The sequence below is a fragment of the Oryctolagus cuniculus genome, chromosome 3 (genome assembly GCF_051225735.1).
Source record: "Oryctolagus cuniculus isolate XC-2025 breed Fujian yellow rabbit chromosome 3, ASM5122573v1, whole genome shotgun sequence".
In the NCBI taxonomy this organism is placed as follows: Eukaryota; Metazoa; Chordata; class Mammalia; order Lagomorpha; family Leporidae; genus Oryctolagus; species Oryctolagus cuniculus.
Genome location: NC_142869.1, coordinates 141185580 through 141211272, shown reverse-complemented (window position 1 = coordinate 141211272; position 25693 = coordinate 141185580). Strand labels below are relative to the sequence as shown.

The following is a 25693-nucleotide window of genomic DNA, read 5'->3' as shown; positions in this document are numbered from 1 at the left end:
AAGGAATTCTGTTTGCTGCTTCCCTTGCAACCCATAATATCACTTCATCCCTGGAGAGGAGGTGGAGTTACTAAAATCTCATTCTTTGATAATTCCTGAATGACTCAATCTTGGAAACCAAATAGAGAGTCCTGTTGACTTTTAAAAAATGGTTGCTGTTTGGAGCCAAGATATCTAATCCATTGTTGGCATCACAGTCCATGTCAATGGCTAACAAAATCAATTTTCCTTGAGCACCACAGGGTAGAGTCTACCAACTGGCAAGAATGATGGGTGAGAATCCGACAGAACCAATATTTGTAACTAGTTAGAAAGTTCAGTGATTCAGAGATGTGGGCCTCTGGCTTAGCAGTTAAGACGTTGGTTAAGAGCCCACATCCCACACTGCAGTACCTGGGTTCAATTCCCAGCTCTGGCTCCCAACTCCAGCTTCCTGTTAATGCACACACTGGGTGGCAGCAGTGACGACTCAGGTAATGGGGCTCCTGCCACCCAAGTGTCCCTAACCCAATGCAGGCATTTGGAGAGTGAGCCAGTGATGGAGAGCTCTCTCACTCTCTCGCCAAATAAATAAAAAGAATCACTGGGAAGTAATCCAGTTCTTGCTCTTAGGCCACATGAACTCAACCTTTGTTACACTCTAGAGACCCATGGTCAAGAGGCTGGCCACAGGCCATTCCGGGGAGAAGACTCGGATAGGACGGTTGCTCAATAAGGTTGGAGCTCCTGGGACTTTCTGACCTTAGTGTCCAGGCCAGACAGAGCTCCACATCAGTTCTAATGATTTCACATCCCGGGCTCAGGTAGTCCCGGGAGCGAGGACTGAGAATACCGAACCCTCAGTTCCCACTTAGGCTCTGCGTGGAGCAGACTCACATCTACTGGATGTTCCTGAGTCACGCTGAAAGCCACATGAACCAGTGGATCTCGGTTTGCTGTTCTCTCAACTATGAAGTAGCTAATGATTGGCCCCACATGGCTGCACTTCCTTGTCCCTTCTTCTTTGATCCCTCGTCTCTGTTCTCCTTTATATTTGTAAAGCAAGACAATACTGTTACGAAAGGTCAAATAGAAACGAAAATCAGGAGTTTATAGGGATGGAAATTTATTGCAGTGGTTAAGACATTGGGATGGGAGGCCTACACCGCTTATCAGAGTGCCTGGGTTCCAGTCCTGCCTCCTCTCCTGATTCCCCCTTCCTGCTAATGTGCGCCCTGAAAGGCGGCAGCTGATGGTTCAAGTACTTGGGTGCCTGCCACTCATGTGAGAGACAGATTGCATTCCAAGCTTCTGGTTTTGACCTGGCCCAATCCTGGCTGATGCAGGTGTTTAGGAGAGTAAGCTGGCAGTTAGGAGCTCTCTGCCTGTTTCCTTCCTTTCCTCCCTCCCCCCCCCCCAAGTCTCTCTCTGCTGTTCAAATAAGTGAATTAAATAAATACATATGTTTTACAATTTATAATCTAAGAGGCTAAAAACCCAATTAAGACTAAAGGTGAGAGGAACATGTTGTCTCAAATGCTCAAGCAGCTGGGACAAGATTGAGGGCCTCAAAAAAGAAGGGGCCCTACGAAGGTACTAGGGGAATTGAAAGTTCTAGCATTGCTGCTGCTGCTTACACCCCGCAAACAAACGTCATCAGGTGCCTCTGAGATCATCAAAGGATGTGACACCACTGATCTGGGTTCCCTCACTTGAACTCATCAACAGCGCCATTTGCAAGGTACCAGTAAGTCAGCCTGTGAAGAACAGGCAGCCGAGCTGGGCAGGAAAGACAGAGAGCGCGGGGGAGGCTGAACCCCTGCCACATGCTGCCTTTTTTTTTTTTAAAGATTTATTTATTTATTTGAAAGTCAGAGTTATTCAGAGAAAGGAGAGGCAGAGAGAGACAGAGAGGTCTTCCATCTGCTGGTTCACTCCCCAAAAAGGCCACATGGCTGGAGCTGCACCAATCCGCAGCCAGGAGCCAGGAGCCTTTTCCGGGTCTCCCACATGGGTGCAGGGGCCCAAGGACTTGGGCCATCTTCTACTGCGTTCCCAGGTCATAGCAGAGAGCTGGATTGGAAGTGGAGCACCCGGATCTCCAACCAGTGCCCATTTGGGATGCCGGCGCCACAGGCAGTGGCTTTACCAGCTACGCCACAACACCGGGCCCTGCCATATACTTCTTATTTCTCTTGTGTGGTTATAAATCCTGTGCCCACTGATTTCTCATTGCAGAACGCCAAAAAGCAGACACCTGTCTCTGTTAATAAAGGCAAACATGAGCCCATGCTTGGATTTGAAGAACAACAATTGTTTAAGTCAGAGAATTCCCCTTCCCTTCAGGCCAGAAAATCTCCAGAGAGAACAAATCAACCGTATAGGACCCACAATTCATCATCATTTGGAATCAGAGACCTCCAAACCACTTGTAAGTAAAAACAGAAACAAATTCCAACAGAGCTCCCTTAGCCTGCCTGCAGCTGCCACGGCCCAGAGAGAGAGAGAGAGAGAGAGAGTGAGAGAGAGAGAGAGAGAGAGAGGTAGGTGCCTCAAAGACTCAGTCCTGGAGCAGGCGTTTGGCCTGGTGGTTAAGACACCAGTTAAGCTGCCTGTGTGTCACTCCCATCAGAGTGCCTGGGCTACACAGCTGGCTCTGGTTCCAGCTTCCTGGCAGGGTAGACCTTGGGAGGTGACAATGATGGCTCAAGTCAGAGGGTTCCTGCCTATGGAACCCTATGTGGGAGACTGAATTGCGTTCCTGGGTTTCCTCTTGGCCATTTGGAGAATGGACCAGCAGATGGGAGCACTTGTGTTTTTTTCTCCCTCTCCTCTCCCTCTCAAAGAAGACTCTGTCCTAAGAGCAGATGAGAAGGGGCCGGTGCTGTGGTAAAGCCACCACCTGCAGCATCAGCATCCCATATGCACACTGGTTCGAGAACCGATTGCTCCACTTCCCATCCAGCGCTATGGCCTGGGAAAGCAGTGGAAGACAGCCCAAGTCCTTGGGCCCCTGCACCCATGTGGGAGACCCAGAAGAAGCTCCTGGCTCCAGGCTTCGGATCAGAGCAGCTCTCGTCATTGCAGCCATCTGGGGAGTGAACCAGCGGATGGAAGACCTCTCTCTCTTGCCTCTGCCTCTCTGTAACTCTGCCTTTAAATAAACAAATGAGTGAATCTTAAATAAAAATCACCCCATGTATAGGAAAAACACACTTTTTCTCTCTATACTCATACTATTTTTAATACTTGCAGAACATTTCACTTCTGATATCAGACATTTGCAAATTATGAAAAACCTATATAAACATTTCAAAAAATTTGTGCATCATAATGAATTTATCCTTTAATTCCAATTTCCATGAACTTTTTCAAGTATTCTTGTCTAGAGGAAATACAATACTGTCTGACATGCACTAAGCGCTAAATCAATGTTACCTACCAACTGCCACACAGTATTAGATTTGCTGTGTACAAACTTACTCCAGTTCACTGGTCCAAACCTCAACATTAAAAAAAGTTTATAATGATGTTTTCAAAATCAGATTAGCTCGGTGTCCACTACATAGAAATTCAAATCCAAAATATTTCAGTTCAGTCACTAAGCAAGAAGCCACATTTTCACAAAATAAATGACAGTCACTGGACATGAGATAATTTGAGCAGAGTCATACAAGAAGGCAGGGAGTAGCCTCATCAATCATTTAAATTGTTTCCGATTCCATAATTGCAAATAATATCCTACTGTCACGGTAAGGAAGCTTAAGAATCCTTCTGAACACACGTGACGGACATACTCAAACTGAGGTGCGACACAGGCCCCAGCCGTGGGGGCGCAGTCCTGCAGGCCGCACTGTGGCGAGCGGGAAGGATGGGCGGCGGTCACAGCCACCTGCAACGCTCAGCAGGGCCAGCCGCCTGCCCACCCAGCCCTGCCACAGGCTCCCAGCTCCCGCGCCCTCCCGCGGTCTCAGGATCTGATTGAGAGCCTCCCTCACCCTCATCACCCCTCCTGGATGAGCCCGATTCAGCCAACACCCACACAGCCCAGGGGAATGCTCCAGCCTTCCGGTTGTCTCTCACTCCCAGCGTCCAAACAGGAGAAACGCTGAACAAGCTGAGAACCCGCAAGTCTTCCGAGGTCTGTCAGACGACAGCGGTCACGGGGCAAGCCGCCAGCCTGAGAACCGGAGTCACAGGTGAACACCGAGAACCGGGGCTGGCCCGGAACCGAAGCCTGCGCGGGATCCAGGATCAGCAGGAATACCGAACGGGTAACGGACTGACTGCTGGAGGCTGAGACCGGGCTGGCTTGAGAGACGTCCTCAGGCCCAAGGTGAGGGGGTCTGCTCGCTTCCAAGGGTTTTGTCCCCAGGGAGGCCAGCCAGGTTCTCAGGGTGAAGGTAGAGGAAAAAGTCATGCTTTAGGCAATGGGAGGGGGCAAGTAGCCATGTCTGAGTATCCCCGAGTGTCTGATCCCAGGAAAAGAACAGGCCTCTCTCGCTGAGGCCTGTCCTCGAGGGAAAGTACCTGATTAATGTGGTTCCACCGGAGTCAGAACAAGGGGGTGGGGTGGGGGTGGGGGATGGTGTGAGCATGTGTGTATGTGTGTGTGTGTGTGTATGTGTGTGTGGGGGGGTGTGATATGTATGTGTGCTATGTGTGTGTTTGAGTGTGGAGTATCTATGTGTTGTGTGTATGTATGTGTGCATGTGTGTTGCACGTGTATGTGGGTGCTGTGTGTGTATGCATGTGTGTGCAGGGGTGTTGTATGTGTGTGGGAGTGTGTGTGGGGTGTGTGTATGTGTGTGTGGGGGGTGTGATATGTATGTGTGCTATGTGTGTGTTTGAGTGTGGTGTATCTATGTGTTGTGTGTATGTATGTGTGCATGTGTGTTGCACGTGTATGTGGGTGCTGTGTGTGTATGTATGTGTGTGCAGGGGTGTTGTATATGTGTGGGAGTGTGTGGGGTGTGTGTGTATGTATGTATGTGTGGGGGTGTTATCTGTGTATGTGTGTGGGAGTGTGTTTATATGTGTGGGTATGTGTATGTATGTGTTGGGGGTGTACTCTGTGTGTGGGTGCAATGTATGTATATGTATGTGTGGGTATGTTGTGTGTATATATGTGCGAGTGTGTGTGGGTGTGGGTGCTGAGTGCAACGTGTGTGTATGTATGTGCAGGTATGTTGTGTGTATGCATGTGTATGTTGTGTATGGGTGTGGGTGCAGAGTGTGCATATGTATATGTAGGGGGCTGTTGTGTATGTGTGTGGGTGGGTGTGATGTGTGTGTATGTGTGTGGGGGTATGCTGTGTGTATGTGTGTGGATGTGTTATGTGTGGGTGTAGGTTTGGGTGTGGTGTGTGTATGTATATGTGGGGGATGTTGTGTATGTGTGTGGGGAGGTGTTGTATGGGGGGGTATAGGGGGGATGTGTATGTATGTGTGTGGGTGGGTGTGATGTGTGTGCTGTGTGTATGTGTATGTATGTGTATGTGTGTGGATGTGTTATGTGTGGGTGTAGGTTTGGGTCTGGTGTGTGTATGTATACGTGGAGGATGTTGTGTATGTGTGTGGGTTGCGATGTGTGTGTATGTGTGTGGGTGTGTTATGTGTGTGTTGCGTGTGGGTGTGGTGTGGGTATGTATATGTGGGGGAGGTTTGTGTACATGTGTGGGGAGGTGTATTGGGGGGTATAGGGAGGATGTGTATGTATGTGTGTGGGTGGGCGGGTGTGTGAGTGCATGTATGTGTGTGAAGGGAAACACTGACCTCCAGCCCTCTCCAGCCTTCCACACTGAGACAGGACAAAGCCCAACTCCAGTCCTCACTGACCTTCCTGTCTTTCCTGTTTGGGGGCATTAGGAAAGTGAACTCAGTCCTGGGGCCAGGCCATCTAAAAGACTGAGAATTAATCACAGGAATGTAGAACGGGTTCCCTCACCTCATGCCTTACGGCCACACAGGGCCCTTGTGTAACAACACAACAAAAAAAGATTAGAACCCATACAAAACACACTTTCAAAGCACAATGGGGGGCCAGCACTATGGCGTAGTGGGCTAAGCCTCTGTCCGTGGCACTGACATCCCATAAGGGTGCTGATTCGAGTCCAGGCTGCTCCTCTTCCGATCCAGCTCCCTGCTGATGGCCTGGGAAAGCAGTAAGAAGATGGCCCAAGTGCTTGGGCTTCTGCACCCGCAGGGAGACCCAGAGGAAGCTCCTGGCTTTGGATCAGCACAGCTCTAGCTGTTGCAGCTATTTGGGGAGTGAACCAGCACATGGAAGAATCTCTGTCTCTCTCTGCCTCTGCCTCTCTGTAAATCTCTGCCTTTCCAATAAATAAAGAAATAAATCTTTAAAAACAAAGCACAATGGAATGAGGCTAGAAATCAACAGAAAGATAGCTAGGAAATCCTAACATATTTAGAGATTAAACAAGACACTTCCAAATAACACATGGGTCAGAGAGAAATTTTCAAGAGATATTTTTAAATCTCTTGAAATGAATGCAAATACAAATATAACTTATGAAAATTTGTAGGGTACACCGAAAGCAGTGCCTAGGGAGAGATTTCTAGTATTCGGTCTGTGTATTAGAAAAGAAGAAAGATCTAAAATCAATGATCAAAACTTCTGTCTTAAGAAACTAGAAGAGCAAATTAAATCCAAAATAAGCAGGAAAAAATAATAAAAATTAGAGCCAATATGATGAAATTAAAAACAGAAAAATAATGGAGAAATCAAGGAAACCAAAAGCTGGTTCTTTAAAAAAATTTATGGGGTTGGTGCTGTCGCATAGTAGGCTAACCCGCCTTCTGTGGCACTCACATCCTATATGGGCACTGGTTCATGTCTCAGCTGCTTCACTTCCAATCTAGCTCTCGCTGATGGCCTGGGAAAGCAGAAGATGGGCCAAGCACTTGGGCCCCTGCACCTATCTGGGAGACTCAGAAGAAGCCTCTGGCCTCTGGCTCCTGGCTGTAGATCTACCCAGCTCTGGCCATTGTGGCTATTTGGGGAGTAAACCAGCAGATGGAAAATTTATAGCTTATTGTGGGATACAAGGTTGATATACAAGGGGAATATTCCATCTGCCCACTTTGGCCTTGTATGCACTCCTCCTCCAGTATTCAATCAGTCCCACCCACACATGAGTGGGAAGGGAGAGGCCTGCCTTTGGGGCATACTAACACAGTACATGCTGAGATGGACAGTGTGATACAAGTAGACGTAGACTTGGGCTGAAGAAAGATGAAAAACACTCCTTTCTGGGGTGAGGGACACGGGAAAGTTGCCACAGTCAATGTGCAAGATTACTAAATGAATTGGGATGTTGGAAAATAAGCTTAAAATAACAGCTCTAGGGGGCTGGCGCAGTGGGTTAAAGCCTTGGACTGCAGCACCAGCAACACAAATGGGTACCAGTTCCAGTCCCGGCTGTTCCACTTCTGATCCAGCTCCCTGCTAATGCACTTGGGAAAGCAGTAGAAGATGGCCCGAGTCCTTGGGCCCCTGCACCCATGTGAGAGACCTGGAAGAAGCTCCTGGCTCCTGGCTCCTGGCTTCAGATTGGCTCAGTTCTGGCCTTTGTGGCCACTGGGGAGTGAACCAGCAGATGGAAGACCAACTGACCTCTATCTCTACCTCTGTCTGTAACTCTTTCAAATAAATAAATTAAAAAAAATGCTAGCCCTAATATTAAACATACTTAATACTGGGTTCAGTGAGGTGAAGATAAGCTTGGTTTTCCCTTATCTTTCACTGCTGTGAATTTAAATAATATCTCAAACACCATTTTACTGGGTCATTGGCCAATAAAACCTTAACACAAGATATTCTTAAAATGTGGGGGAAAGTGGAATGGAAAGATAAGTTTATTTTGGTGAAAAAGTTTTGAAATCATATATATTAGGGGTCTTCAAAATTCTTACATGGAAATTGCGTGTAAGGAAAAACTGCATGGATTCCAGAATATTTTGCACCAAAATAAACTTCTCTTTTAATATCATGTTCCCGTGATCTTTGAAGTTCCCTCATATTCTGCAGATGAATTAAAAAGATCACTGTAGGTGTGTGTGTTAATATAGTCACACATCACTTAATGATAAAGGTAAAATCTGAGGAAGGTGCCGTTAGGTGATTGTGTTGTACAAACATCACAGAGTGTAGCTAGCGAACCTAGATGGTTGTCACAGCCTCATGATGCAATCAAAGGATACTGTAACCATGGCATACATAAGACTGCTACTGGTGTAACACCACGCACTGTTGTACAGTAAACTTTTTGTTCTTATAAATAGCAGGAGTAATGATAAAAGTCTAGCAAATACATAAATGCTTAATATAGTTGCTTACTGTCCAGTATATAACTGGACGTGCTGCAGCTCTGTGAAGGCAGCACCCCAGGTTGGTTTACAGCAGCAGCAGCACTCCAAACACATGAGCCGGGCATTGTGCTGCATCAGGATGGCTTATGATCTCACCAGGTGACACGGATTTTCCCGCTGCACGGTAATCTCTGGAACCAACATTGTGTATGTGCCTTTGCTGACTGTCACTACGTAACACAAGACCATAGGTGTTCCATGTTGTGAACAAATCCATTTGTATTTTGAAAAGAAAATAACATTCCTAATGAAATACAGTGACCCATTTTCTATTTACCTGGTGTTTTTAACTTTTTATACCAGTCTCCCTTCTACCTGGTTTATTCTCCTATTCTCTGTAATACTAGCAATAGACATTTATGTAGTGTTATATTTTAAGTACTCTTCATAAATTTATTTGGTCAATTATAATTTGAGTACCTCCAAAAATACATTCATTCAAAGGAATAATAGTTAATAAATTATTTCTTAAAAGAGGATATTCAAAACAATTTCCTTACCATTAGAAATAATTTGGTTGTCCATGAAGACATAGAAAACCTAAATAGACCCATAACTGAAACAGAAATTGAAACAGTAATAAAGGCCCTCCCAACAAAGAAAAGCCCAGGACCAGATGGATTCACTGCTGAATTCTACCAGACATTTAAAGAAGAACTAATCCCATTTCTTCTCAAACTATTCAGAACAATCGAAAAAGAGGGAATCTGTGGGGAGCAATCCGGACTGGACTAAGTTACTGGAATTAAGACTTATTCTATGCATCTGCTCTCCCACAATATGGCGCTGGGAGAGAAGAAAACAGCTTCTACACAGCTGCCTCCAGTTCAACCAATAAACAGCAGGACCTGCTCCTGATTGGAGGAGAGCAGCGTACTCGGCGTGTGGGCAGCCGAGTTGGGATTGGCAGAGGAGGACTATAAAGGAGGAGAGAGACGGCATGCACCAGGAACATCTAAGGGGAACACCTGTGCAGCCCCCAAGAGAGCCGGCCGGCGGTGTGCCGCTCCCCTGCGGAAGTGGGGAAAGTGGCAGGGGGAACCGCCCTTCCACGGAGGTGGAAGGGATAGTAGCCAACCCGGGAAGAACCAGCAGCAAACCCGGGGAGGGCCGAGCAGACGAAAGAATAGCGCAGGGTCCTGTGTCGTTCCTCCACGAAGAGGGGGAGCGACATAATGGTGCCGTGACTCGGATAGGAAACCCAGGATGGATAGGAAACCTAGCTCGGATAGGAAACCTAGGACGGATAGGAAACTTAGGAGGGAAGAAACGGGAAGAAGTGGGAAAGTTTCGGAGAGAGAGACTAGCAAACAGCCTAGGGAAAAGCCGGACGAAAAAGGTGCCGGAAGAAGCTATTGAAAGCCTAGGCATAGACTCAGATACTGACTACGGGGGGAAGCTGGGAGAAATCTCTAAGGTCGAAAGCGAAAGTGAAAGCTAGAACAAACAGACTTGGATGCGGACTGTGGGGAGAGGCCAGGAGAAATGAGGGAGGAGTATTGTTGGAGGAAGGCTTGGGGAAACATACCGGGTAGAGAAAAATGTTAGGGAAATTGAAGCCGCGGGGGGCAGGCCGAGGCGGAGACGAAAGCCACTTTGGGATTCTCAAGTTAGCCTGGGAATAAGGGGCGAAAAGTTGAATTCGCCAGGTTAGCCCGGGGAACTTAGATTGAATGCTAGTAGCGGAGACGTGAGCTGGGGCTGTGTGACTCGTGGAGGCTGCCGCGCGCAGACAGAGCGTGCGGGGCTCAAGTAGATAGGGAACGCTGGGCTAGTGCGAAGCCGCGCAGATGAGAGAGGCGCGGGCTGAAGCAGCTCAGAGCCGGAAAGCCGCCGAGAAGCAGCCTCGGGGCGGGCGCCGGAAAGCCGCAGGGATAAGAGAAACAGAAGTTTAGAAGTAAAATGAGAGAAATAGGAATGCTGGAAGATAGAAGTAAAATGGGAGAAATAGGAATGCCCGGAGATAGAGAAATAGAGAAATAGAAAGGCCTCCCCACAATACCGCAATTAGAAGGCTTGGATTCGGTCTGCCCGATAAGTGAGGCGATGAGCACCTGCGGGCGGCTAGCAGCTTATGCGCCGCAGGTCACCGAAGACAGGCACGAATTAACATCAGTAAGGCCTCCCCACAACACAGCAATTAGGAGGCTTGGATTCGGTCTGCCTGATTAAGGCGGTAAGCACCAGCAGGCGGCTCAACCAGAGTGTGAGCCGCAGGTCACCGAACACAGGCACGCATCAGCGCCTAAAAACCTCCTCACAACATGGCGAAGAGAGGACCCGGATTCGGTTTGCCTGATTGATAGGACTTGTAAGAACCTGTGGCAACTCTAGCAAGTAGAGCAGAGTGTGTGCCGCGGGACACCGAAGACAGGCGCGTATCAACGCCAAAAAATAAAAAGAAAGGGGGATCTGTGGGGAGCAAACTGGACTGGACTAAGTTACTGGAATTAAGACTTATTCTATGCATCTGCTCTCCCACAATATGGCGCTGGGAGAGAAGAAAACAGCTTCTACACAGCTGCCTCCAGTTCAACCAATAAACAGCAGGACCTGCTCCTGATTGGAGGAGAGCAGCGTACTCGGCATGTGGGCAGCCGAGTTGGGATTGGCAGAGGAGGACTATAAAGGAGGAGAGAGACGGCATGCACCAGGAACATCTAAGGGGAACACCTGTGCAGCCCCCAAGAGAGCCGGCCGGCGGTGTGCCGCTCCCCTGCGGAAGTGGGGAATGTGGCAGGGGGAACCGCCCTTCCACGGAGGTGGAAGGGACAGTAGCCAACCCGGGAAGAACCAGCAGCAAACCCGGGGAGGGCCGAGCAGACGAAAGAACAGCGCAGGGTCCTGTGTCGTTCCTCCACGAAGAGGGGGAGCGACAGGAATCCTCCCAAATTCTTTCTATGAAGCCAGCATCACCTTAATCCCTAAGCCAGAGAAAGATGCAGCACTGAAAGAAAATTACAGACCAATATCCCTGATGAACATAGACGCAAAAATCCTCAATAAAATTCTGGCCATTAGAATACAACAACACATCAGGAAAATCATCCACCCAGACCAAGTGGGATTCATCCCTGGTATGCAGGGATGGTTCAACATTCGCAAATCAATCAATGTGATTCACCACATTAACAGACTGCAGAAGAAAAACCATATGATTATCTCAATTGATGCAGAGAGAGCATTTGATAAAATTCAACACCCTTTCATGATGAAAACTCTAACCAAATTGGGTATAGAAGGAACATTCCTCAATATAATCAAAGCAATTTATAAAAAACCCACAGCCAGCATCCTATTGAATGGGGAAAAGTTGGAAGCATTTCCACTGAAATCTGGCACCAGGCAGGGATGCCCACTCTCACCACTGCTATTTAACATAGTTCTGGAAGTTTTAGCCAGAGCCATCAGACAAGAAAAAGAAATCAAAGGAATACAAATGAAGAAGGAAGAAGTCAAACTATCCCTCTTTGCAGACGATATGATTATGTACTTAGAGGATCCAAAGAACTCTACTAAGAGACTATTGGAACTCATAGAGGAGTTTGGCAAAGTGGCAGGATATAAAATCAATGCACAAAAATCAACAGCCTTTGTATACACAAGCAATGCCATGACTGAGAAAGAACTGCTAAGATCAATCCCATTCACAATAGCTACAAAAACAATCAAATACCTTGGAATAAACTTAACCAAGGATTAGAAGAATCAACATCATCAAAATGTCCATTCTCCCAAAAGCAATTTATAGATTCAATGCAATCCCAATCAAGATACCAAAGACATTCTTCGCAGATCTAGAAAAAATGATGCTGAAATTCATATGGAGGCACAAGAGACCTCGAATAGCTAAAGCAATCTTGTACAACAAAAACAAAGCCGGAGGCATCACAATACCAGACTTCAGGACATACTACAGGGCAGTTGTAATCAAAACAGCATGGTACTGGTACAGAAACAGATGGATAGACCAATGGAACAGAATTGAAACACCAGAAATCAATCCAAACATCTACAGCCAACTTATATTTGATCAAGGATCTAAAACCAATTCCTGGAGCAAGGACAGTCTATTCAATAAATGGTGCTGGGAAAACTGGATTTCCACGTGCAGAAGCATGAAGCAAGACCCCTACCTTACACTTTACACAAAAATCCACTCAACGTGGATTAAAGACCTAAATCTACGTCCTGACACCATTAAGTTATTAGAGAACATTGGAGAAACCCTTCAAGATATTGGCACAGGCAAAGAATTTCTGGAAAAGACCTGGGAGGCACATACAGTCAAAGCCAAAATCAACTATTGGGATTGCATCAAATTGAGAAGTTTCTGTACTGCAAAAGAAACAGTCAGGAGAGTGAAGAGACAACCGACAGAATGGGAAAAAATATTTGCAAACTATGCAACAGATAAAGGGTTAATAACCAGAATCTACAAAGAGATCAAGAAACTCCACAAAAACAAAACCAACAACCCACTTAAGAGATGGGCCAAGGACCTCAATAGACATTTTTCAAAAGAGGAAATCCAAATGGCCAACAGGCACATGAAAAAATGTTCAAGGTCACTAGCAATCAGGGAAATGTAAATCAAAACCACAATGAGGTTTCACCTCACCCCGGTTAGAATGGCTCACATACAGAAATCTACCAACAACAGATGCTGGCGAGGATGTGGGGAAAAAGGGACACTAACCCACTGTTGGTGGGAATGCAAACTGGTCAAGCCACTATGGAAATCAGTCTGGAGATTCCTCAGAAACCTGAATATAACCCTACCGTTTGACCCAGCCATCCCACTCCTTGGAATTTACCCAAAGGAATTTAAATTGGCAAACAAAAAAGCGGTCTGCCCCCTAATGTTTATTGCAGCTCAAATCACAATAGCCAAGACCTGGAACCAACCTAAATGCCCATCAATGGTAGACTGGATAAAGAAATTATGGGATATGTATTCTTTAGAATACTATACCGCAGTAAGAAACAACGAAATCCAGTCATTTGCAACAAAATGGAGGAATCTGGAACACATCATGCTGAGTGAAGTAAGCCAGTCCCAAAGGGACAAATACCATATGTTCTCCCTGATCGGTGACAACTGACTGAACACCAAAAAGGAAACCTCCTGAAGTGAAATGGACACTATGAGAAATGGTGACTTGATCAGCATAGCCCTGACTGCTAATGGACAACTTAATACATTATCCCTCATAGTATTTTTTTTTGTCTGTTCTACTTAATATGACTGGTTTAATTCTGTAATTATCACACAGTTATTCTTAAGTGTTGAAAATTAACTGAAATGTGATCCCTGTTAAACATAAGAGTGGGAATAAGAGAGGGAAGAGATGTATAATTTGGGGCATGCTCGGGCTGACTTGCCCCAATTGGTAGAGTTGGAAACATACCAGGGGATTCCAGTTCAATCCCATCAAGGTGTCATGTGCCAATGCCATCTCACTATTCCAAGTGATCAATTTCAGTTCACAATTGATCATAATGAAAGGACTAAGAGTCAAAGGGAGCACATAAACAAGTCTAGTATCTGCTAACACTAACCGATAGAATAAATAAAGGGGAGAGTGATCCAACATGGGAAGTGAGATACTCAGCAGACTCATAGAATCGCGGATGTCCTAAATAGCACTCTGGCCTCAGAATCAGCCCTAAAGGCACTCGGATCTGGCTGAAAAGCCCATGAGAGTATTTCAGGCATGGAAAGCCAAGACACTCTGGCAAAAAGATCTCTGTGAGTGAGATCCCAGTGGAAAGAACAGGTCTTCAAAGAGGGAGGTGCCTTTCTCTGAAGGGAGGAGAGAACCTCCACTTTGACTATGACCGTGTCTAAACAAGATAAGAGTCGGAGAACTCAAGGGGCTTCCATAGCCTTGGAAACTCATGACTGGTGCATAGGGAGATTACTGATGCCATAAACAGGAGTGTCAATTTGTAAAGTCAACAACAGGAGTCACTGTGCACTTACTCCTCATGTAGGATCTCTGTCCTTAATGTGCTGTACACTGAGGCTTAATGCTATAACGAGTACTCAAACAGTATATTTCACTTTGTGTTTCTATGGGGGTGCAAACGATTGAAATCTTTACTTAATGTAAACTAAACTGATCTTCTGTAAAAAAAAAAAAAAGAAATTATCAATTCCCAACTTGACTCTCACTGGGATTAAACATGACAATAGGTCTGATCTGATTTCATCATCATTTAAAAAAAATCATTTATTATTTTTCACTTTATGTTTCTGTGTGGGAGCAAACTGTTGAAATCCTTACTTAACGGCTCACTAGGCTAATCCTCCGCCTAGCGGCGCCGGCACACCGGGTTCTAGTCCCGGTCGGGGCGCCGGATTCTGTCCCGGTTGCCCCTCTTCCAGGCCAGCCCTCTGCTGTGGCCAGGGAGTGCAGTGGAGGATGGCCCAGGTGCTTGGGCCCTGCACCCCATGGGAGACCAGGAAAAGCACCTGGCTCCTGGCTCCTGCCATCGGATCAGCGCGGTGCGCCGGCCGCAGCGCGTCGGCCGCGGCGGCCATTGGAGGGTGAACCAATGGCAAAAGGAAGACCTTTCTCTCTGTCTCTCTCTCTCACTGTCCACTCTGCCTGTCAAAAAAAAAAAAAAAAGTATACTAAGCTGATCTTCTGTATATTAAGATAATCGAAAATGAATCTTGATGTGAATGGAAGGGGAGAGGGAGTGGGAAAGGGGAGGGTTGTGGGTGGGAGGGACAGTATCGGGGGGCGGAAGCCATTGTAACCCATGAGTCATACTTTGGAAATTTATATTCATTAAATAAAAGATAAAAAAAATAAAAATAAAAATAAAATGATTAGGTCATAAATGGTGTAGAATAAATGGAAAAAAAAAAGAAATAATTTGGTTGTCAATATCTGTTTTATGTGCTTAAGTACAAATAAATTATCAAACTATGAAGCGGTCTTCAAAAAGTTCATGGAAAGTTAATTCTGTGTCCCTGGCTTCCACCCAGTCCAGCCTTGGCTGTTGCAGACATGTGGGTAATGAACCAACCAACAGAATATCTGTTTCTTTCTCTCTGCCTTTCAAATAAAATGTAAATAAACATATAAACATTGAAAATATATGTATAATCTTATAGCATCCCTACATACAATTTGCATGTTATAAATATATTTTATACACACTGACATATGTACGGAATCTAATATATACATGTATTTAATTTCCACAATATACTAGGTAGGTAGTAAACACGTGCGACCTCAATGTGCTAACATCTATACAAATTGAATTGACACACACCATCAGTAGGTGCACATTTACATGTATATGTACATGTAAACACACACAGTGCACATGGTTCATAGTCTCTGTGTTGGGTCCTGATGAAGCTTCCTCCCTCCCTTTCTTGACCAGCTACCTCAATCTTCTAAGATTGAAATCATCACAAATTCTTGTTTAGCTGCAAGATTTTCACTCACAGATGATCTGCACATAAATGCACAAATTCATATATGTGGATATTACACTAATGTATTTACAGCATTCTTCATCCTCAAAAGGGAATGAGAAATGCAAACGATTAAGGAAGTATAAAAAGGAACCAGAGTACATTACTGGATTTATTCCATTGGTTCCATCCAGAACACTAAATAAGACAGAACTTCAAATTTATCTGTACTGTTAACACCTCCAGTGAAACTTGCTCCTTTGCCAACCTCGACAGTCTGTTATTTAATGAAATTCATAAAATGCCCAAGAAAAAGATTTCTTAAGAAATGCTAAATTAGGGTTGTATTAACAACCTCTCCCAAAATGTCTTTCAAGAGCACCAAATAATTCTAATTTAACATAATCACCGAATAGCTCATGTTCTCAGAAAAGAAAAACTCAAGTTAGAGAAAGTAATTAAAGCCAGAGTCACAAGTCAATACGTTGGCAGTTCCAGATACTCAATCTGCGTGTGCTGTGGTTTCCAGTAAAACACTAAAATGAGGTAATTTTTTATTCTTATTATGGTCATGACTCTTGCAAAACCTGAGCAGGGTAAAAATAAATGTCTTCATTTTTCTCATTAAATGCATTCTGTGGAGTGTTTTCAGTGTCTCTTGCTAATGAGACTCTCTCAGATCTTTAACTTGCATGCAAAAGGAGAGAATTCCTGATGCCCTGAGGGTAATCTGAACATGTTTAATGCAGACTGAATCTCAATTTAATCCATTTGTTTGATTCCCCCTGTCTCTGTAAATCCAGATACAGATTGTGAACTTGGTTCCTGTGTCACTCTCTCCCCTCCTTGTCTGTCTGCTGCCTCTCAGACTTACTACCTGGGCTGAAAGAGGCCAGGAGGAGAGATTACCATGTGCCCGGAAGAGGTAAAACTTTGAAAAGTCACAACACACAGAAAAAGAGGGAAGTGGGATTACGAGAGAGAAAAATTTCCTTTTTGTGAACCTGAGTAGATTAGCTGATCTTGCACAACTAGTAAAGAGAATTCTGTATTTTCATAGCCCTGGGTGCCATGCTTCTTTTCTATTTTCTCTTTCAGAGCACTGAAAATAAATACATACTGATTTTTAGAAGACTAAAATTTTCAAAAGATATGCCAGCACTCAGCTTTATGCTCAGAGTAAGGATAAATGCTTTCATCTAAAAATCTCATCACACCTAAAATAATATAATTATTAGACTATACAGAGTATACACACACAAATAAATCTAGAGCCCAAAGATTCAAAATGTAATGCAGAAAACACTGGTCTCATAAGTTAGCCTCAGATTTGGTCAATACTGTCTTATGCCAAGAAGCACAACAAATTATAGCATGCAGATTGCATGCAGGAATGCAAGAAGGCACAAGCGACAGACAGGAGGCTATGTCATTACTGTGGTAGGTTTCAGGATTTCTCAATAATTTACAGTTATTGGTCAAATGTAAATGATCACCATATACAAAATACAACCCAACATTATGAACTTTAATATTTTATTGCTTTATTTGAAAGTCCTTTGGTCTATCACCTTGCCAAAGACCTATTGAAGCCTGAGTATGTCATATTCATGAATAAAGCTTTGTGTAAATGCATTCCTTAACCCTTAAATTAACTGCAGTATATAAGTCATGGTTTAAGCTTTTTATTTATTTTTTAAAATATTTATTTATTTATTCAAAATGCAGAGTTAGAGAGGGGAGCAGAGAGACAAAGAGAGAGAGAGGAAGAGGGGGAGAAAGAGAGAGAGAGAGAGAAGTCTTCCATCAGGCTGAAGCCAGGAGCTTCTTCCAGGTCTCCCATCTGGGTGCAGGGCCCCAAGACCACCTTCTACTGCTTTTCCAGGTGTATTAGCACAGAGCTGGATCAGAAGTGGAGCAGCCGATGCCCATATGGGATGCTGGCACTGTAGGCGGCGGCTTCACCAGCTATGCCACAGTGCCGGCCCCCATAGCTTGATCTTAAAGGAGTCTCTTGGATTTTTCTGCTAGTAGGTTACACCCATACTCCCTCTCAACTGTGTGTTTTAGCTTTACATGTAAGTACATTTTAGTCCTCTGCTAATGTTTATCCACATCTCTTTCTCGAATTCTTGCTTGTATTGAGACAAGCCATCTGATGACATCTTGACCCAGCAACCCCACAACACTTTCTTCCTCTCCATTCCCCAGGTTTTCATGAGTGGTTGGGGTTTTAAACTCTCCAGACACATTCTTCTAGAGCTTGCAGTGGGTCTAAGTTTCCACATTATGAATTACCTCCTGCTTGATACATGCATGATTATGATTTGGGTTTCTGTCCCCCTTACACACTGACACGCTTAATGTGATTTTAAAAAACTGTACTGTGTCTGACTCATAAGTAATAATAATATCTACTTGATGATGTCCTGCACATCACTCAAGTCCAGGTCTAGCAGATTTACCTTTGTGAATTTTTGAAGTATCAATTAGGCACATAATCATTCATCCTACCCAACTGTTTATCTCGTGCTTCCCATTCCAATATAACACGCGACCGAGTATGTTTGGGTAACTTCAGCTCCTAATTGTCAAGTACCTGCACAGTTGTTCAAACTCCCCGTTTCAACTGTTTTTCATGGTTAGATTATATAACATTTCTACCTGCAGAGCACTTTGGTACATGAGAAGGCTTTTACCATCCCTTCATGAGTCTGACATGAGGAAGAGAGAGCAGAGAGGGTAGAATGGAAATCAAATCTTGTAGCCACTTCAGGCCCTGGCAATCCAGCTTAGAGTCCAGAGTTAATCTTGACCCAACAGCGAATATATATGTGTTGTCACATTTCCAATCCATATATTTTCCTATTGTGACCAGAAAGTTAATTTCTGTGTGCTTAAAATTCAATCTGAATTCTTTTACACAAGATCTTAATTTGCTCACCTGAATTCCAACATCTGTGATTTTACCACAGTCAGATAGAGAAAGTTCCTTCAGTTTTTTGTGTCTGGAAAGTACCATCAAACCCTAAAAATACAAAGAGCATTTGGTGATTATAATTCAGTGCAGAAATCACCTGTGCAATCTAACAACATAAGCAATTTGTGCAAACTGGGAAAAAAATTAGCTTCTTACATTTCTTTATGCCTACAACTTAAAATCACTTTAATTAGACAATGACATTAAATTAAACTTTCAATTTGTCCCTAATGTTTTGCAAAAAGTGTTGAGGAATCCCAGAACCAGAAAATTCCTTATCTTGCTCCCTGTTTCCAAGTAAATGTTATCTGATTCCATATAAACAAATCTAACTTACAGCTTTATTTTGAAGACACTTCACGAGGATGAATGCATTTGTCATACATTCTTATTTATGCCTCACGTAAAAACTTAAAATCTTCAGCTCATTTTATGTCTAATGCCTTAAAGAAAAAGGGAGAAGATCTGTAAAAGGCCTAGAGGGAGACAACTGTCCACTAACAGCCAACTTCTTTTTCAGGTAAATCATAACAGATCACACTTCTCAGCCCTTACATTTTTGGTCATGCTGTCTGGTCTCTCAATATTCTCCCTCTCCTCCCCCAAACTGGCTGGCACAGCACTCAGATAAGGAAATACAGAGTGTGGCTTATACAAAGGCTCTGCAAATACAGTTCATGGAAAACACACAGCATGAAAAAAACTATGCAGGAATCTCAAAATTCTTTCTGTCCCCAAGTAAACCTGTCTTTTCATTCCACTTTTCCATGAGTTTTCTGGCACCCCTTGTAGGTGCCACCCTCCAGTTCAGCATTCAGGACTACAGCACTTTGATAATCCCATGTGATGTGCCTCTAGGACGCAAGAGCAGCTTTTATTCCCATTCTATGATTCCAGAGCTGCAGAGTAGAGAAAATGTCAGAACCAGAATATGGATTTGTCCTTTTTATATTTTCAGACAGGCCTTACATTTTATTGGTTTCAAATACAGCATTTGAACCATCATTAAAAATAGGTTATGAAAATATTGATGATCCTACTTTTCCTTTCCTTTGTAATAATAGCAATAAGAATAAGAATAAAATCCAAATAGGGTTGGGCATTGTGTTGTAGCAGGTAAAGCCGCTGCCTGCGACACCAGCATCCCATATGGGTGCCAGTTTGTGTCCCAGCTGCTGCACTTCCAATCCAGCTCCCTACTAATGGTTTTGGAAAAGCAGCAAAGATGACCCAAGTGTTTGGGCCCCTGTCAAGCACATGGGAGACCTGGATGAAACTCCTGGCTTCGGCCTTGCCAAACCCTGGCCATTGTGGCCATTTGGGGAGTGAACCAGCAAATGGAAGATTTCTCTCTCTCTCTCCATGTGTGTATGTCTTTCCCTTTCTAACTCTGATTTTCAAATAAATTTTTAAAAAAAAGTCCAAATCAATGAAAAAAGTACTTGATTTAAGCCACTATTTAAACTGTGATTTCTAATTTCATTTAACAGTCTTGCCCACCACCCCCAAATAAGATCAGTCTGTTCATTCTTTTAACTTGATTGTGACTACAATTCTTTTGCTAGGAACATATTATGTCTTCTGCCTCCTGTTTCAAAAACAAAGAATGACCAAACCCCATGGAGCCATTGACTGTGGTCTGGGTTCCAGATGTGGATGCTAATTGATTCATGTCAGAAGAATTGGAAGGGTTGGGATATTCCCCCAATAGAAACCAAATTATCTGAACAATACCAAGAAGGGAAGCAAGCTTTGTCCCTTTGCCCTATACTTGATCATAGTGAAGTGTTTTTTTGTTTGTTTGTTTGTTTGTTTTTTTAATCCTCTGGGGAATTTGTCCTATGAAGTTATCTCTACAGTTTGTATTTGAAGGTTTACTTCCATGCTGACAAATTAGAATGCTTTTTAAATATTTATTTTATTTATTTGAAAGACAGAGTCACAGAGAGAGGCAGAGACAGAGAGAGAGAGAGAGGTCTTCCATCTGTTGGTTCACTCCCCAAATGGCCACAACATCCAGAGCTGTGATGATCTGAAGCCAGGAGACAGGAGCTTCTTCCAGGTTTCCCATGTGGGTGCAGGGGCCCAAGGACTTGGGCCATCCTCCGTTGCTTTCCCAGATGCATTAGCAGGGAGCTGGCTTGGAAGTGGGGAGCCAGGACTCAAACCGGTTTCCACATGGGATGTCAACACTGCAGGCCAGAGTTCTAACCCAATGTGCCACAGTGCCAGCTCCTAGAATTTTTTTAAGGTAAGCTTTAAATGAAGTGCATTTGCTAGGTATGACATTTAATAGCTTATGTGTTCATATGATCCCCCAGTTCTACTCCGAGGTTTATATATCAAAGAGACATTAAAATATGCCCCCAGAAAACCTTGTACTACACAAACGTTCATAGAAGCAACACTTATCATAGAAAAATGTGGAGACAACCCAAATGTCTATCAACTGATGAAAGGGTAAATAAAATGTGCTATATGCATACAATGAATAGCATCTGGTAATCAAAAGACACAGGCCACTATATGGGTAAACCTTGAAAACATGATCCTAAATAAAAGAAGCCAGACCCAAAAGGCTGCATTTCACACGATTGTATATGGCAACTATATAGAAACAGGAAGTAGAACTGGAAGAGCGATAGAAATAAGGTGTGGTTGCTCATGGAAGAGGGTTCTTTTTCTAAGTGATGAAAATGTTCTGGAATTAGATTATGGTGAGAGTTATGCAACCCTGTGAATATCCTCGAAACCACTGAATTGTACAGTTGATATCCATGAATTTTATGGTATGTGAACTCTTTCTCAATAAAGATGTTAAGAAAGTGAATTGATTGATGCGGTAATTGTATAAATGAAGACAATATTCCCACAGCCCACCAAACGCCTCCTCCTGCATTTCCTCTGAACAAGTGAAGTGCACCATGCACATAAGAGAACTTGAGGGCTTCGGGATATGCGTGTGTGAGACACCCAGAAGCTTTTCTGAGTAGTGACCTAAAGTACGACACAGGCGGTTAGGTACATGTTCTATTTGGCACCTGAGGTTCAAAAATGCTCCAAATTAGGAGGTGTTCTTCTAAACAACTGACAGTTTCAACTTTTTAAAGATTTTTCTTTGTATCTGTAGAAAGTCTTAAATCTCAGATCTAGAAAAAAAATCATTCTTAATTTATCATTCAATAAATATTTATTTCGCATGTATAATACTGATCAGAAGCTGGGATAGATGCTTCACAGATGTAGAACAGTCCATGAGATGCTGTGTTTGTTTCAAGGAACCCACAGTGTGGCCTGGCAGACAGACATGAGGAGAGGACCGTGACAACCCAGGGAGAGGTCAGGACCACACAGTGGTGTTTGGGAGAGGGGTGTTCGGGCCAGCAGCTGTGCCTGGAGGGCTGCCTGGAGGAGAGTCGTGAGCGGCAAAGTGTAAGTCGCCAAGACGAAGGAGGGAAGGACGCTCTAGGCAGGAGGAATAGGAAGTGCGAAGGCATTACATTATGAAGTAGGATGGCATGTGTGAATGGATTTATTATGGATATTTTTAAAATTATCTGAAATTGATCATATAATTCCTCTGAAGGAGGAAACTGTGGATCATTGCTGCTTTGTTTTGTTCAATACCTTAAGTGCTTGAGATGAAAAACCTTGGTGGTTGACTGGTGCTGAGGTTTTATCTCTGGGAAGATGGAGACAGACAGCAGAGTGGGCATTGAAGAGAAGAACGGGGCGGGAAGAGGAGCCAGCAGCCTGCAGCACTGGGGCCTCAGCGGGGCAAAAGGCAGACTGATGCCTGCTACTCAGGGAGCCCTGGTATCACTGCACGTGTTCTCCTTTCAAAGTCAGCCAAACCCTCGGATGCTTTTGCAGAGAGAGGCTTTGGTTTCCTCTTCCCAGGGTGTAGACGGAGGCTCGATTGCATCATCAGGTGAAGCACAGAGTCACCAGCAGTGCAGGCTGTGCGAGAAGATGAGGCTCGGGGAACCCACAGCAATCCTGGGGAGCACCCCAAAGCCCATCGAAGTGAGGGACCTGCCGCTGAGGCCATCAGGGTCCCATGGAAACCTGGCCGCATGTGACAGCCCTGGTTTCAGGCTCACACAGGAAGCAGGTGCCTAGAGCCCAAGGCCTCGGACCTATCCTCTGGAAGCTGGATGTCACAAACCTCCCTGTTGAGGAACTGTGAGCTGGTACATGAGTGACCATGACTCCAGAAAGAAGGAGGCATGTGTTTCCAGAGAGGTAGCGGTTGGAAGAGGTGGCCCTCTAGGAAACACTTGCAAGGAGGGAAGAGGATTTGAACTAAGCCTCAAGGCTGTGCTTTTTGATCAGCGCGATGATGGGAACAGCATTTCAGGCTGAGATGTGGCGTGAACAGAGACTTCATGGGGAAAGTGTGAGTCGCTGGGCAGCATTTCAGTGCAGGGTCACTGGGAGCAGCGGGAGGGAAGACTCAACACCGCCAGGAACAGATAGACGCACGCTGGACATCTGGGAGAACACACATTCTTGAACACTCCACTCTATTTCCCAAAATTTTACATCTGGAATTATTTAGCTGATGTAGACGGACCTTAAGCTTGAACTTGTTAGCAAATGTTGGAATGAGGGGTGAGTGAGCGTGTGTGTGTGTGTGTGTGTGTGTGTGTGTATGAGTGTGCTCGCTTACATAACTGAATTATGTTATTCTAGTTTAGAATATCATTAACATACACACCCCTCCTCCAACTCTTTATTTTGAAATTATATGAATCTAGAGAGAGTTTCAAAGTATGGTACAAGGAACATCAATATGCCCCTTCACCTATTTTCCCAATTATAAACATTTGGCCACATCTACTTCACTGTGCATAGCATACACATTTTCATTCATAACTATGTAGGAATATGAGGGTCCTTCAAAAAGCTTGTGGAAAATGTCTATTGTGAAAAAGCTATACGTGGGTTTTGAATATTTTTAGCACCAAAATATACTTATTTTTAAGTCCATTTTCTATGAATTTTTTAAAAAGTACTCTCATACAGTTTTAGATTTATACCAATAGATAGTTATATGTATATACATCTGCTTTTCTGTATTTATTCAGAAATTTCCCTGAACAATTTAAAAACAAGTCTCAGATATCATGATATTTTATCTCTAGATATTCTGTGATGAGGGTATAACATATATTATTATGCATAGAGTATACACCTATGTAGTATAAGAAAATTACCAGTAATGCCACAATATCTAATTCTAAGTCAATATTCAATTATTTTGTATCAAGGACCCAGTAAGAATTCATGCACTATGTCTGATTATTGTGTCTCTTGAGCATTCTTTTTCCTTTAAACTTTTTCTTTCAAGACTGACTGTTTTAAAGAGCCCAGGCCAATTAATTATGTAGAATGTCCGACTCTAATGACTTAAGCCAGAATAAGCACCTTTTGCAAAACAAGGCTACCTTAGTTCTATCGCATCCTGGCAGGAGGCACATATTGTCAGGCTGTTGTCCCATATCTGGTGATGCTGCCAGTTCACTTGGTTAGGTGGTGACCACCAGCTCCCCTTTTTAGAAGAGGAACATCTCCCCCTCTTTATTTACTGGTGCCCTGTGGTGGGATTCGTGGAGGCTGCAAGTCTGTAGTAGTCACTGGTGACCCATGCCTAAATCAGGGATGATACTGGCAATTGGGGAGCACTGCTTTATAAATGCTATCCTTTTGACGTTTTAAAAGGGATGTATTTCAGGCCAGCGCTGTGGCTCAATAGGCTAATCCTCCACCTAGCGGCGCCGGCACACCGGGTTCTAGTCCCGGTCGGGGCGCCGGATTCTGTCCCGGTTGCTCTTCTTCCAGGCCAACTCTCTGCTGTGGCCCGGGAGTGCAGTGGATGATGGCCCAAGTGCTTGGGCCCTGCACCCCATGGGAGACCAGGAGAAGCACCTGGCTCCTGCCATCAGATCAGCGCGGTGCGCTGGCAGCAGCGCACTGGCCACGGCGGCCATTGGAGGGTGAACCAACGGCAAAAAGGAAGACCTTTCTCTCTGTCTCTCTCTCTCACTGTCCACTCTGCCTGTTAAAAAAAAAAAAAAAAAAAAAAAAAAAAAAAAAAAAAAAAAAGGATGTATTTCAAAGGTAGAGCGACAGCGAGAAAGAGGTGAGCTTCCATCTTCTGGTTCACTCCTCAAATGGCCACAACAGCCGGGGCTGGGCCAGGCTGAAGCCAGCAGCCCAGAACCCCATCTGGGTCTCCCACATGGGTGGCAGGAGTCTAGGCACTTAGGCCATTATCTGCTGTATTCCCAGGCACTTGTTAGCAGGGATCTGGATTGGAAGTGGAAAAACCAGGCCTCACACCAGTAGTCTGATACAGGACACCGGGGTTTCAACAGGCAGCTTAACCTGCTGTTCCACAACACCGGCCCCTATAGGTGCTATCTTTAATTCCACATCTAACCATTGATATTCATTTAAACCTGTTTTTCTATCACCCTTTCCTTTAATTACATTGAATGTTTTTGGAGGTGCTTCGAAATAGAAGAATATTATTTTAGGCAGAACATTCACTGTCTCAATTAATTTTCTGTGCTTCCCATTAAAAATCTTTTGATTTCCCCAAATTCCTTTTAGGGAAATGTTTACAAAACTGAGTTTTTATTTGATTGGTGTGCTTGTTACTTGCTGGCAAAAGATGCCACACTGAGGCAACAAAAACATCAATATTCTACCCATTGAAAGACAGGACATTTGGCCATAACTGAAAAACAGAGACAGCGTTTGGCTCAACAGCTAAGGCGCACCTTGAGACACCTGCATCACACATCAGAGTGCCTGGTTCCAGTCCCGGCTACTCTCCTTCTGATCCAGCTTCCTGCTAATGCACAGCCTCTGAGGAAGCAGATGATGTCGCAAGC

At 44.2% G+C, this 25693-nt stretch overlaps 1 protein-coding gene across 1 annotated transcript in view; it reads right to left on the bottom strand.

The window, feature by feature from the left end:
* FBXL13 (F-box and leucine rich repeat protein 13) overlaps positions 1 to 25693 on the bottom strand; it is a 244710-nt gene that overhangs the window by 17498 nt on the left and 201519 nt on the right. Inside the window, exon 18 of the mRNA XM_008258313.5 lies at positions 18756 to 18839. Coding sequence (XP_008256535.3) covers positions 18756 to 18839 — 84 coding nt within the window. The remainder of the gene's footprint in view (positions 1 to 18755; positions 18840 to 25693) is intronic.